The 13933-nt window shown below is 35.4% G+C and overlaps 1 protein-coding gene across 1 annotated transcript in view; it reads right to left on the reverse strand.

The window, feature by feature from the left end:
• Positions 1-13933, reverse strand: part of CFAP47 (cilia and flagella associated protein 47) — a gene marked incomplete at its 5' end in the record, with an annotated part of 281148 nt that overhangs the window by 109409 nt on the left and 157806 nt on the right. Inside the window, one exon of the mRNA XM_062608026.1 lies at positions 10620-10757. Coding sequence (XP_062464010.1) covers positions 10620-10757 — 138 coding nt within the window. The remainder of the gene's footprint in view (positions 1-10619; positions 10758-13933) is intronic.

Genomic DNA, 13933 nt, shown 5'->3' on the forward strand with positions numbered 1-13933 from the left:
TAAAAACATTAAACAAAAGCATTTTATCAACCCTAAAAGAGTTTCATGGCAACGAAGCTAGGCAAATGCAAAGGCATTAAATCTGACAAGTGTCCATGTATTTTATTTTTCAGCATAACCTTTTTCAGGAACCTTTTAATCAAATTCATTGGGATTTGGATCAGTTTCCATTCTAAGCTTTGCTACAAAGTAGGCATTTGATTTCATTCTCCTAAGACAAAAAGGCAACTCCACACATACACAAAAAGCAATGTTATTCTTGGATAAAAACAGTCTTCCCTAAAAAAAAATATTATTTATGAACATAATTTTATGGCCTGTTTAACATGTTTCTGCTGAGCACTTTAGGTCATTTTAGAAAAACTATGATTATTTCTCTATATATAAAATACAAAATTATTTATATGAAATAGAATCCTGACCACAATGATGAAGTGGACAGATTTTCATTAGATTTCAACAAACCTTATTGTAGAGATATGCAAACAATTTATGTTTTCAATAAAATAAGAAATGATGAAGTCAAATTCCATTAATTTTCAAGCAGAAGAGCTTTATGTTCATGTATTTCCATGCTAAATAAAACCAGCCCTTCATTCATTTAATGGATATTCTCTGCCTTATTTACAGATGCTGAACTTTATCAGGATGCTCTTATTATCTTCTCGATGTATTGCTGGACAAATAGGGTGCAGATAACTCATAAATCCAGAGAGTTTAGTGAAAGCAATCCTCTAATTCAACCATAATTAATGTACATATATATCGCAGGGTGAAAGAAACATTACTCATAAATAACACAAGTTTACTTGAAGTGTTCCCAGGAACACTAATCATGCTTTTATAATCCAATCTAATTGTCAAAACTACAAAAGCCTTTGTAACCCCCTCCCCCAGAAACCCCAGGAATTATTTTACTTACTGCACTGTAACTTTTTTACGAGGTTTGTCATTATTAGAGGCTATATTTTTAAATGTGCATGAAGTCTGGGTATGAAATAATATGGACATAAGGAACCATGATACATTGCCAAAAAAAATGACTGGAAAGCAATTTATAGATGCACATTTCCCATATTTCATGCACATTTAAAAAAAATAGTCAGAAATTGCTAGGTTCTGCATCCTACACATTATTTAGTACTGCACAGATCCACAGTAGTGACATACAAATATTTATGCTAAATGCTTTTTCTTTAGCTGCACCTGTAAAACATCTGCTATGTAAAAAACACAGTTTACTGCAATTACAGCTATGTGGATACTATGTGAAGCCTAAAGCAAAAAGTATGATGTTTTAAAGTATGCATTTTACACTTCAAAACAATGCAATACTAATTGTCATATTGTACAGCAAGTAACACTGATTTGGATGCAATATCATATCACTTTTAAAAAGTGATAACAATGCTTATGTATATTCTAGAAGAGGGACTCTGAATGCAGCCTACATCTTCATATTTAGAAAGAAAAAGTGTATGTTCTTTTAAGAAGAAGCAAACACCATTCAGTATTATTTGATATGAAAACAGAAAAATAAAACTCAAAATGGTAAAAATAATGCTTTTCAAAGTTTGCTTTCAGGGATAATTTCCAATTTCCACTATAAATGCAAACATTAATTCTGAAAAATGAACATTAATTCAAAACCAATAAACTTTGATCTAAAGATTATAAACATGTAAGACACAGGAATCCCTGTAGTACTTGTAGACATTTTTGCCTGTTCAACTTACTGTACAATTTATTGGCAGGAAATTAGACAAACCAGTTGAAAGAGAAGCATGAAAGTGAGATATCTTTACTCATCATGGAAAAATATGAGTCAAAAGTTCAGCAGAACAAAATAAGTACACCTTAGGGTAAAACATAAAAGGAAAAAGCAAGGACTTTTCAGTGCAGATAAACAAGCATGTGCTCAGGAATCAAAATATCTCTCAAAAAATCTCACCTGAAAAACATGCCCACTGTGTTTGTCTAGAGAAAAAATATTTGTGGATATGTAAGGTTACTATTGACAGTCAAACTAATATTCAGTAATCAGTAATATGAAGTCTGACAGATACTTCAACGTAAAGGAAAAAGACGTGCCAGTTCATTGCAAATCAGTTCATGTTTTGGATGTGAAGTGTAATATTGAAGAGACAGAAAGACACCATAAAATATCTTCTATAGTATTTCCTCAGCTCACAGAAAAGCACAACTGCTAGCCAGACACAGTCTAGTATTTGACTTCTGATTTACCTATACACTTATTGTTACTACATAAATAGCACCTGACCGTTTAGCTGAATTTAACCTGCAATTGCTTCTGAGAAAGAGCAAGACTCTGTGTCAACCTACAGTGAACAGCAAGGACCTACTGGCAGAGAATGCAGTACAAATGAAAAAATTCATAGGTTCTTATGGAAATCAAGTGATGCTAAAGGCCAAAGGCTTCAGTAGGATACCCCTCAAAGAGGTCACAAGGGCTTCTGAACTCAGGTGAACTCTCACTGTGATAATGCTAACATCACACAGCAACTGTATGCGCTCCAGCCCATGACTGCAGTGGTTGAGACTTTCCTGACAACTGCTCTTTCCTGGGATCAGTGGCAGAACATGCAGTACTAGCAATCAACACAAAGCAGTAACATACCTGCTTTGAACCTTTTTTCATTTCTAGAATGAGTATCTGAGGGAGAAAAGAGTGACTTGTGAATATCTGAATTTTCTGTAGGAACGTTTAATGAATTATATTACAGAAAAACATGGAAAAGGCATACCAAAAGAACAAGGTTACTCGGTGAGCTTATTTCTACTTAGTCAAAAAAATCCCTTTCACAAAATTCTACTACAAAATCACTGCCAAATGCCATAAACAGAAATGAATAATGCCTTGAAAGTGCATCCAGATCTTTGAATTACACTTCTTGCACACACGTATTCTCTGATGACAATGTATAAAATGCCATCTGTCTTTTGCCACAGTGGGAAAAAGTTGTTCCCTAATATTTATAATTTCATAAGTATGTCAAGAAGAAATAGGGCTCTAATGTGCCCACAGAGAAAGCAAAGGAAATATTTTGAGAAAGACACTAGACACCATAACAAAAAAAAATCACTGCAATGAACAAGAAACACCTATTACCTACTCAGTAAAAATGTCAGAGTGGTCCTTTGCTGGCTGGTTAGGTAGACCTACTTTGTAATTGAATGAATGAGAATAAAGGAATGTCCAAGTGTCTGGGGTAAATTAAAAGGCAGAATTCTATGTAGGCTATTTATTTTGCAGCTGCTAAAGGAATAAATGTCCTTTCAAGTTCCAGCAGCAAACTACTGAGTGGACAAGACAATCTAGGATACAAGAGAAATTCATCCATGAAAAAACAACGAGGTGAACTTTAGAACTACCTAATTACAAATAGCCTTCAGGAATAACTTAGTTATAGCTTCAAACAGACAACAGCAGTGGTGTGAAATTGTCTGGTTATAAAAGTATAACACTACTTGTAATTGAATGATAATGCTGGAGGGGGAGCCTGATAGCAAAATGAAAAATTAAATTAGATTGGATGGAGAAATGTACTTTATTTTCAACTGTTGGAAATTAACATGACTTCTGCCATCTTAAAAAATAATTTTTACTCAACCTAATATTTAAATTGGTATTTCTGAAATGCTCATTTTTCAGAAACTTGCAACAAAGAATAAAATACATAAACCCTTTGCTCTGGATTTGTGTATCTAGTTATATTATACCTTAACTGTTGGATTGCCCTACCATGCTCTGAGAATGTATATGCAATTCTTTTCTCTGCTTGAGAGACTGAACATACACCTTGAAGGCAATTGTTCTTACCCCTAAGCAATAGGATATTCTAAGTAATTGCTCTTAAACAATCTAGTTGATGTTACTGTAATCTGAATCTGTCATCATAATAATTATATTCATGTAATAGATTGAAGTAACTATTCAGACAGAAAAAGAACACCACACTGTAGAAGACATTTAAAAAAAAAAACAATGTATTTAATTATATTCCACTACTTATGAAGTGGCCCAAATATTAAAGTTTGACTTTTTTTCTGGTTCAGTGCATACTTTCACAGGTCATAGCAATTGAAACAGCGTGAATAGAAGAGACTTTCCTCTAGGGACCTTCCCCTCTGTCCTCTCTTCACTCCATTATCTTCCGCTGTAGACGTGCTTATATGACTGTTAGGGACTGATAAATGTTAGTGTTCTTTTTCATGACAATTATGTGCTCTCTGTGCATTTATAACTCAGTACTTGCTAAGGGGAAAAAAAAAGAATTGTCTGCAAGCATGACAAAGTAGAAAAGGTGAAATGATGACCTAGATAAATAGCAAGGGCATTGGCTGGTAAAGAAAACTACTGCTCTGTTCCTAGCTCTTTTACTATTTTGTTTCGAAAATGCTATTTTTTTATAAGGGTTTACACTTGGACCTATCATGTTAGCCCTATCGCTGAAGAGAGGATTAGATGATGAAGAAATTTAAGTGTGATTCTGCTGCACAGATTCTGCTGTGTTTCAATGCACACCTGTCATTTCACAGATGAACTTTAAAGGGATGGGCAGAAGTCCAGAGTGCATGAAGCCATTTAACCATGACAAATATACCCATTATTTTTCCTCAAGATTTTTTCTCCCCAGACTTTTTTTATTAAATGGGCTACTAATTGACAAAATTCCATACATATACAAATATTTGAGGTCTGCCAGACATAACAGAATGAATGTGTTTCTCAGTAATATAGTTTATATGGACTATTAGAATAATTAAAATTAATTTCACACATATTTTTAATTAGGTAAGAAAATTTAATCTATTTATAAGCTAATGCAATCCTACATGCTACAACCAAAAACATACAGATGCACAGGTTTACAAACGGAGTGACTTATTTGTGGGTAGGTCAGATGCACCATTACTAGCCTTCTCAGCATAGCAATCTTAAAACACCTGCTGCATGGAGAATGACATAACCTAAAGTTCACCGGCAGCATTACATTGTGAGCAATTACAGACTGCTTTTGTTATTAATTTTAAATGGGCTACCACACTTTGATTGCACAGATTTTTAATTGCACACATACCATGCCCCACAAAATTCCACGTGGGCCATAGGACCTTGAAGCATTGCTACATCTGAATTGTTTCAGAATAACGGGTTAGTTTATTAGGGGAATCAAGCTGTTGCAAGTCTCAAAAGAGCACAGGAAAATGAGTTAACACTTAGCAGACTGCAGTAGGACACCTACTGAGAAAACTAACAATTGAACATTCTTTTTGACAGAGGAAAAAAAACATAAAACCGCCTAATCCTTAATATTCTGCATATGCTAAAATGTCCCCAAAAGCTTGTATGCACCAGCATAAGCATAGATGCAAATGCTAAAATGGTATCAAAAAAAAACAAGCCTTCTTTGGTATTTTACATTTTTAAATATGCATGCAGTTTACACAGAGGTAATTTTCTTTGGATATTTTTTCTGTATCTTTTTTTTCCTGAAGAGAGTGACTCAATTAGAACAAACTAATCTGATGGTGGAGTACAATATGCTTGAATATACAGTGTGCAGATTAGACTGAAAAATAGCTTAATGACACAATCAAAATTTATTTATGAGGTAGATAACTTTTAAGGATATTCCTGTTAGATAGTAATTCCAGAAATAAATATGCATATGAGATATATCAATTATAACTTGAATATGTTAAAAGTATATTAATCATGTTACTCCATTAATACTTAATAAATCCTAATATTTACCATTGTATACTCAGTTCTTACAATCTTTTAAAAACATTATCATGAATAAATGCAAAGTCTTATTTTAAAGTGTTGCCATCCTGAGTACTGCTTTCCTCTTAATCACCTTCAACAGTTACTAGCACAAAGAAATTATTTCAATATCCTCCATATGTGAATACCCCAGTGTGTTACTAACAAATGTTCAGCTTTCAGGGATTGATTTCAGGTCTGAAAGTCTGGAAGGACCACATATGCAAGAATCATTACTTTTCAAAGGTGTCAGTTCCTCAAGGAACTCACTTGAAAACAGGCTTTTTTGAAGACCACAAGAAAGACACTAAACTGCCAGAAACATACTCTGAGAACTACAGCGACAATGTAGACTGGGAAATGTTATGAGTCATTGAAGGCCTGGTTGAATCACAAATTAGCTTTAAAAAGATAATTAAAACAGGCTTTGCCAGAATGAATGTCTGGCCTAACCCTTGGGACTGTGCTTTTTTATTATGGCTTATTCATAAGTAGCGTATCTTTTTGATGTTATTCAAGTACAAAGAAATCAAAAAAACTTGGCAATGGTATAAAAATGTAAATGCATTCCGTAAGACAAACACAATGGGAAATATAATCTTTTGATAAAAGCAATGCTCAGGGCAGCCAGAATAAGACAACAGCACGTGCAAAATTCCTGTGTCCTACAAACAAATATTCTGCATCTGTAGTGCTCAGCTCTGTGAGACATCACCACTGGCAGGGACATTAAAAGCTCTTGCTTAAATGCCAGCTCTGTGTTAAGGCTTGCTGGTGGAGAAAGGGATTCTGGAAGAATAAAGGGGGATTTGCAGTTGCAGTGCAAATCTCAGCCACTGCAGCAACTGCACCAGCTTCTCACTCTTGACTCCTCTTTACAGGGGAGCTGTTGGAACAGATACCTGAGGAGGGCTGAGCTGGTCTAGCAGAAGCTGAGCCAAACATCCTCCCTATTGCACACATGCTATACAGCAAATAGTGCAAAACAGGGGCAATTGTGCAAGGACAGTTCAATTTAAGAAGTTACCACAGGATCCATAGTAGAGTAGAAAAATTTCCTCTACTTTGAAAGGGAATTTTGACAATTCAGCAGACTGTGAAGCAAATATCTATTAATGACTAATACCAATTTATGATTCTAGCACTTCATATATAGAAATATCTAAAAATAAATCTTACATGGAAGACCAGCTGCATCCTACTTTCAGTCTTAGCAACCACTTAGTCTTGTTTCACTTCTGGCTCCCATGAGAAAAAACCCTCGGACCTCTTTTCTCAAAAGACAGAAATATGCTTTGGAAAGACCTAAAAACCCACATCAGTTTGGAAAGGGGCAAGCCCCTGTCACTACATCTGCACTGCAGATGTAGTTTTGGATTTTTTCTTTTTCTTCCCCTAGTATAAGGCAGCATAAACAGGATTTGTCATAAGGATTCTTGTATCAGGGGTTTTCACTGCAATCACTAAACATGTTTTTTCTTAGCTACATCTGAAGGAGAAAGAGATCATAAACAAATTATGCATTTTGGAAGAGCATAATAAGTGATTTTCGTAGATGTTATTAAAATAATATATGAAAACTATTCTAGAAATTATCACCTTTTACGGTAATAGCCACGATGTCATTTGGAGGAAGAAAAAGGTTAAATACATGTATAATTAAGATGTATATTAAATGTGTGTATCTTAAGAAGAACTGGCCTCACCTTTACACCTGAAGTTTATCTGCCGTGGCCTAGCTAGCTAGGACGGTGACAGCAAAGTCCTCAGGTTGTAGGTTTTGTAAGAGTGTCCTTCTCTTAGATGGAAGATCTTACAAGGCTAGATGAGCACCATCTGCCCGGGTTTGAAGTTAGGAGTTTTCCTTCTCCTATGAGGATGGCTTGTCTTCACTAACAAAGATTCGGGAAGGGCTTTACCCATGCATTCTAAACAAGACTCACCTAAAAAAATCCACTGCGCAGCTGGAAGGGTTTCCTCTCACTTGTCTGTATGGACAGGCGAGGGTCAAAACGGCAGGGGCCAAGGTGCATTGGAACCTGCAGATCCAACCTTGCATGCTGGCGGATCAGGACATTGGTCTATTGAGATTGCCCCAGGAGATAACAGTCCAGGTTGGAAACTTCCTGATTGCCTAAGCAGCCTTTTTTCCAACCAGATTTGCCTATCCACATGCCCTTGGTCATCATGCTTGTAGTTAGTGTGGGTAAAGCCCTTCCCAAATCTTCGCTCATGAAGCCAAGCTATCAATCTTAAGATGATATTGAATGTTAAGGTGTGTATAACAAGGTAATCGTTTCTAGTTTGTTTAAAAGGAATAATTTTCACTGAGTGACAGCAAGACAAAAATGTCTGGTGGACATATGTTTACCATTAGAAATCTTTTTCTAACCTTATTCAGCTATGGGCAACCTCACACTTGTTTTGGCTGCTACTAAATCAAGTTTGTATATTAATTTCCACTACATCAGAAATTTACTATTTTCTGTTAGCCCAGGTTGGTAACAGGTATCCTTGGGGATATCTTCAGTGTGTGATCTCTGGTCTAATGCAAGTGGTTTGCATTCTACTAGTGGTGTGCACCTTGCAATTAAGAAAAAACACAGAAATATCCATCAGTCATTCTACTCTGAAAAGCCATAGAATAATTATCTTTAATTAAAAACTACAGTAACAATATAGATGTAAAACAAAACTGTGTAGGATAAAGATAAGACTGTTAGTTCCCCTTTGAAATAATTTCAGAATACACTAGTACTATTATATAAATTATATCACACCTTGTTACATTTCACTTCTATTTACGCATTTTCAGCAGATACTTTCCCCAGCTGTAAAAGTTATAGATGTTTAGTACAAATGAATGGCTGTGACAGACAACAGTATTTGATGAAATGACCAGAAACCGTTGGTTGTTTTAAAGGTAAGATGGAAGATTGCTGTTCCTAGTCACCCACCGACATATTTGAAAAACACATTCCAAATGCATAAGTAGATCTGTCAGTTTCACATTGTTAACAGGGAATCAAACTAAGTTAAAGGCTTATCAATAATAATAGCAAACAGTGAACTTGGATTTTCTATCTAAGAACAATGTCCTCAATTCAATGTTGGGGCTGTTCAGCCTGGAGAAGAGAAGGCTGCCTGAAGACCTCATAGCAGCCTTTCAGTATCTGAAGGGGGCCTATAGGGATGCTGGGGACGGACTCTTCGTTAGGGACTATAGTGACAGGACAAGGGGTAACGGGTTCAAACTTAAACAGGGGAAGTTTAGATTGGATATAAGGAGGAAATGCTTTCCTATTAGGGTAGTGAGGCACTGGAATAGGTTGCCCAGGGAGGTTGTGAATGCTCCATCTCTGGCAGTGTTCAAGACCAGGTTGGACAAAGCCTTGGGTGATATGGTTTAGTGTGAGGTGTCCCTGCGCATGGCAGGGGGGTTGGAACTAGATGATCTTAAGGTCCTTTCCAACCCTAACTATTCTATGATTCATTAGGGACTGTAGTGACAGGACAAGGGGTAACGGGTTAAAATTTAAGCAGGGGAAGTTTAGATTGGATATAAGGAGAAAGTTCTTTACTGTTAGGGTGATGAGGTACTGGAATGGGTTGCCCAGGGAAGTTGTGAATGCTCCATCCCTGGTGGTGTTCAAGGCCAGGTTGAACAGAGCCTTGGGTGATATGGTTTAGTGTGAGGTGTCCCTGCCCATGGCAGGGGGGCTTGGAACTTGATGATCTTAAGGTCCTTTCCAACCATAACTATTCTATGATTCTGTGATTCAGGCTTTCAGTAGATATTGAAGATTCAGTAGAGATATGCTTGGCACCAGCCTAGATTTTTTTTTTATATTACTTCCTGCTAACATCTTGAAATCTGCTAATTCTTATATCTACTCCTTTTCCTGCATCTATCACCTTAATTTAATCCTTTTTAAAATTCATTTTAAAACAAGATAAATTCTGTTGAAGTGAAAATACAGTTTTAAAGAAAACTAAAAGATCTTGAGTTGCAAGCTGTTCTCCATTTCCTAAAAACTAAATATTGATTAAAACATCTTCTTTTTCAGGTCAAAAAGAACTTTCCTTGATAGCTTTTCATGTAAGAAATATGCTTTAGCCATGTAACATAATAATGATGGATAATTTAAATATATTCCAAATTAGGTATTAAAAGCATAAAAAGCACAGTTAATTCCATAGTCAAAGCTTTACTTGCAAATGTACAGGAAAAAAAAAGGCTAAATTAATGTAAAAAACCCCAACAAATAAACCCAAACAAAATCCCTACCTTTGTGGTGCACATCTGTAATTACAAAAGTATTCTGCAGGAACACTTAAAAACTCAAAAATTATGCAGAAACTAGGAGGTGACAATCTGAATTTAACTGGATATTCTGGAATTTTCTCCTAGATTTAACTTTAATTGACCAAAGGACTCTCTATGACTGACAGTTAAAAGAAAGTTTTTTTACAGTGCAATGAAGTGAAGCAATATGAATGTCAGAAACAGCCTGCTTTGACATCAGCACTATTAATATTATTGGAAACTTTTAAAAGAAAGCATTTCATAAATGCTGCCCCTCTCCAACAAGAAGTGAAATTCAGTGATGTGACTATAAAAAAAAATAAATAAATAAAATCTGAGCTTAAAATTCATTACAATTCTTCAGATATCATAAAGGGAGAAGTTTCACATATGCCTGAAAGAAACATTTGACTTAATACTGTTTGCAGGCATATGACCTGGCATACTAAAGACACATTCAGTTTAAAAAGAAATTATGATATAAATTTATACAAACTTACTTAACCATAGTAACAAACATACCCATGTTTGCTGCATCAACAGTTTGTGGCGTCTCTGCTGACAATTTCTGAAGGGCCTGTTCACCATCTGTCTTCTCTGGTGATCTGTTATGTCGAGACTGCTGTTGGTCTTCAACTTCAGCAACAAATGAAATTACACCTAAACCAAATAGATAGCAGGTGTTATATTAGGCAGGGCATTAGCTTCATAAAACACACTGCCAGACGTGTATGAGTATTTCTTCACTCCAAAACTAATAAAAAATGAAATAAAGCTTCCACTCCAGGTGTCAGCCATGCAAATATAATTTATGGTAATAAAAAATTACATCTTGAGTCCAAGGAAATTAACCATTTTTTCTCCTAAAAGTGTTGTGTAACTAAAATAAAAAAATATAACCGTTATGGTATTATTACAGCTCATGGGAATGAAGTCTGAGGAAAATGCTCAAGGTATATAAATATTAATGTAAGAGGACATGTTTGATGGCTAGTGGATTTTAGGATTACTAATTAATCTGATTTTATGTCTCAATATATAATCCTATAATCTTGGTCTATTGCAGCACAATATTAGAGAGAAGAAAAGTGCAAGAGAAAGACTTCATTAATTTTAAATACTATCCTAACTACCAATATACTTGAAAGATGCCAACAATTATATGAAAATTTTTGCTATGCTTCTTTTCAAATGTAAGTAATTTTTCCTTATAGTTCTTGCTTCCAGTGACAATTTCAAAATACTGCGCTGTGCATTTATGCATGTGACAGAAAGGAAAGGGACATGAGTGTTCACAGTTTTAAATTTTTTATTTCATAAGTCAGTAGAAGGAAGGTAAACCAAACATAACTTTTTTGGCTCTGCACAAAACATGCTCTCAAAAGCACCAAAGTAATTGGCCAAAGAACTCTGAATAATGAATTTCTATGTGCAGCAAAACTTGGAACGCTTGAAAAGTTCCAGATATGTAAATTACTAATCCTCAAGAATATTTCAAGAGCTAGTGGAAGAAATATGGTAACTAAAATACTACTTGAAATGCTAAACCACTTTGCTGATAATCCAACAATAGTAACATCAAGAAATCAGTGAAGAATTGAACTATTATTGCTGACACTCAATTTTCCTTCTTTGTGGAAAACAGATCTCAAACAAACAGAATTGATAAAAATGAGGCTAAAATCTTGATCAATAAAGGTAACTGGATTGATGTAATGCATTCAGAGCTCCACAAGGCACCCAATTAAATCTGTCATACTTCAATAAAAAATAATGAGATTACTACAGATGGCATACATTTTTAAACTCAGTTTATCTGCTCAGTCTTAAAATATTCATAACTTTTCTTTCATAAATAACAACAACAAAAAAAAGTGCATTAATATTATTAATGTAGGAAGTATTCCTAAGTAGACTGCTCTCATGGTTCAGGAGTGAATAGCATAATCCAATGACCACTACTGGAGATTAAGATAGCTGATGACACATATATATATTTATTCAAATTATGGACTACAAAATATTCCAACAAAAAGGTGCTTAGCAGGACAGGAAAAAGAGTTTTATACAATGAAGAGTAATAAAGAGTCCCTAGCACCCTATGAGACAATTAAAAATAAATTGGACAGGTGCAACACCACTGCATCAAAAATGACAGATTTAAAATAACAAATAAGCATGTTTACATTTTTCATAAAGTTCTGCTGAACTGGCTCCTATGTTATGAAACAGCTTTGACACAGGAAGTTTTAGGTTTTCTGCGGTGTACGCACTGCCATCCTGCAGAATCCACTGTTGCTTACACTGTTGTCAGTAATGCCAGCAGCATCTTCTGTTACCTTATTGATACTGAAAAGCAACTGACAAATGAGAATTTGTTCATGCACAACAGTCCCCAATGTTTGGGGATCTTTTTCTTACACCTAGTTGCTCTTGTGTGCCATATGTTATATAACATAACTTGCCAAATTATCATGGCTGACAACATCACAAAGACATAATTCCCACTGATTCAATTGACCAGACTATTATGCCACCATTAAGTAAGTCAGAAAACACCACTCCTCAGCTGTCATTTGGCATATATATATAACATTAAACTTGTCAAAGCAACAATGCAAGTATTCCTAGAATGACACTGAAAACTAATAATTAAAAATTACGTAACTGTGCAGGTTTTCTTTTTGCTGATACAACATTGCTTTAAATGTTTCTTGGTCAAAACCAAAGTCTGAAGATTTACTGTCCACTCTTTAAACATTTTATACAACTTCTGTCCACATATTAATACTGAAGCCTTGTTTTATATTGTTTCAGAGAAGATGCAACCCTTTAAAAGAAGGCAAGCTGTTCTATTTCCCAATAAAATTTTAAACGCAACACCACGTGTTAGACTGACTCGTTGGCTATATAGTACAATACCCAAACCCCAAATTCAATTTAAAAAAGTAAGAAATATTCAACTTTTTCTTTTCTGCATAACTTTAATGGACTGTTTGAAAGATCTGGTTTGTTAGACTGACTCATTGGCTATATAGTACAATACCCCAACCCCAAATTCAATTAAAAAAAGCAAGAAATATTCAACTTTTTCTTTTCTGTATAACTTTAATGGACTGTTTGAAAGATCTGGTTTGTACATGATTATTTTCTGGTGCAGAGAGATGATAAAACCCCAACATATCACAATATTTTAACTGAAAACAAGACCAGAAAGCTATGGAATTCATCACAAATTATGAAAAGATATAGAAATGTTGAGCTTGTGGTTTAAATATACCAATATGACCTGACTAAGTAGAGGTCTTGGGAGCAGGAGGGTTTCTATGTTTACCTCTTTTCTGACCAATGAAGTAGATTCATAGTTGCTGCCTCAAAAAAGCTCTACCAAAGAGATGAGGTTCTTCAGGAACCTGCTCAGTAAGGTTCCATGGGATATAGCCCTAGAGGGCAGGAGGGCCCAAGACTGTTGGTTTATATTCAAGAATCACCTGCTGCAAGCTCAGGAGTGTTGCATCCCAACCAGAGGCAAGTGCAGCAGGAGGGCCAGGAGACCTCATTGGATGGATAAGGAGCTCCTGAGGAAAATTCAGTTGAAAAAAGAGGCTTATAATACGTGGAAGCAAGGACAGGAGGCCTGGGAAGAATACAGGGATGTTGTCTGGGAAGCTAGGGACCAGGTTAGAAAAGCCAAGGCCCAGATAGAATTAAACTTGGCTAGGGATATGAAAGGTAACAGGAAGGGATTCTATAGTTACATTGCAAATGAAAGACAGACTAAGGACAACATGGGCCCTGTCCGGAAGCTATCAGGAGACCTGGCTACCCTGGATTTG

Source organism: Pezoporus occidentalis, unplaced genomic scaffold, assembly GCF_034315485.1.
Source record: "Pezoporus occidentalis ecotype Australia unplaced genomic scaffold, CSIRO_AGI_Poc_V1 ctg129, whole genome shotgun sequence".
In the NCBI taxonomy this organism is placed as follows: Eukaryota; Metazoa; Chordata; class Aves; order Psittaciformes; family Psittacidae; genus Pezoporus; species Pezoporus occidentalis.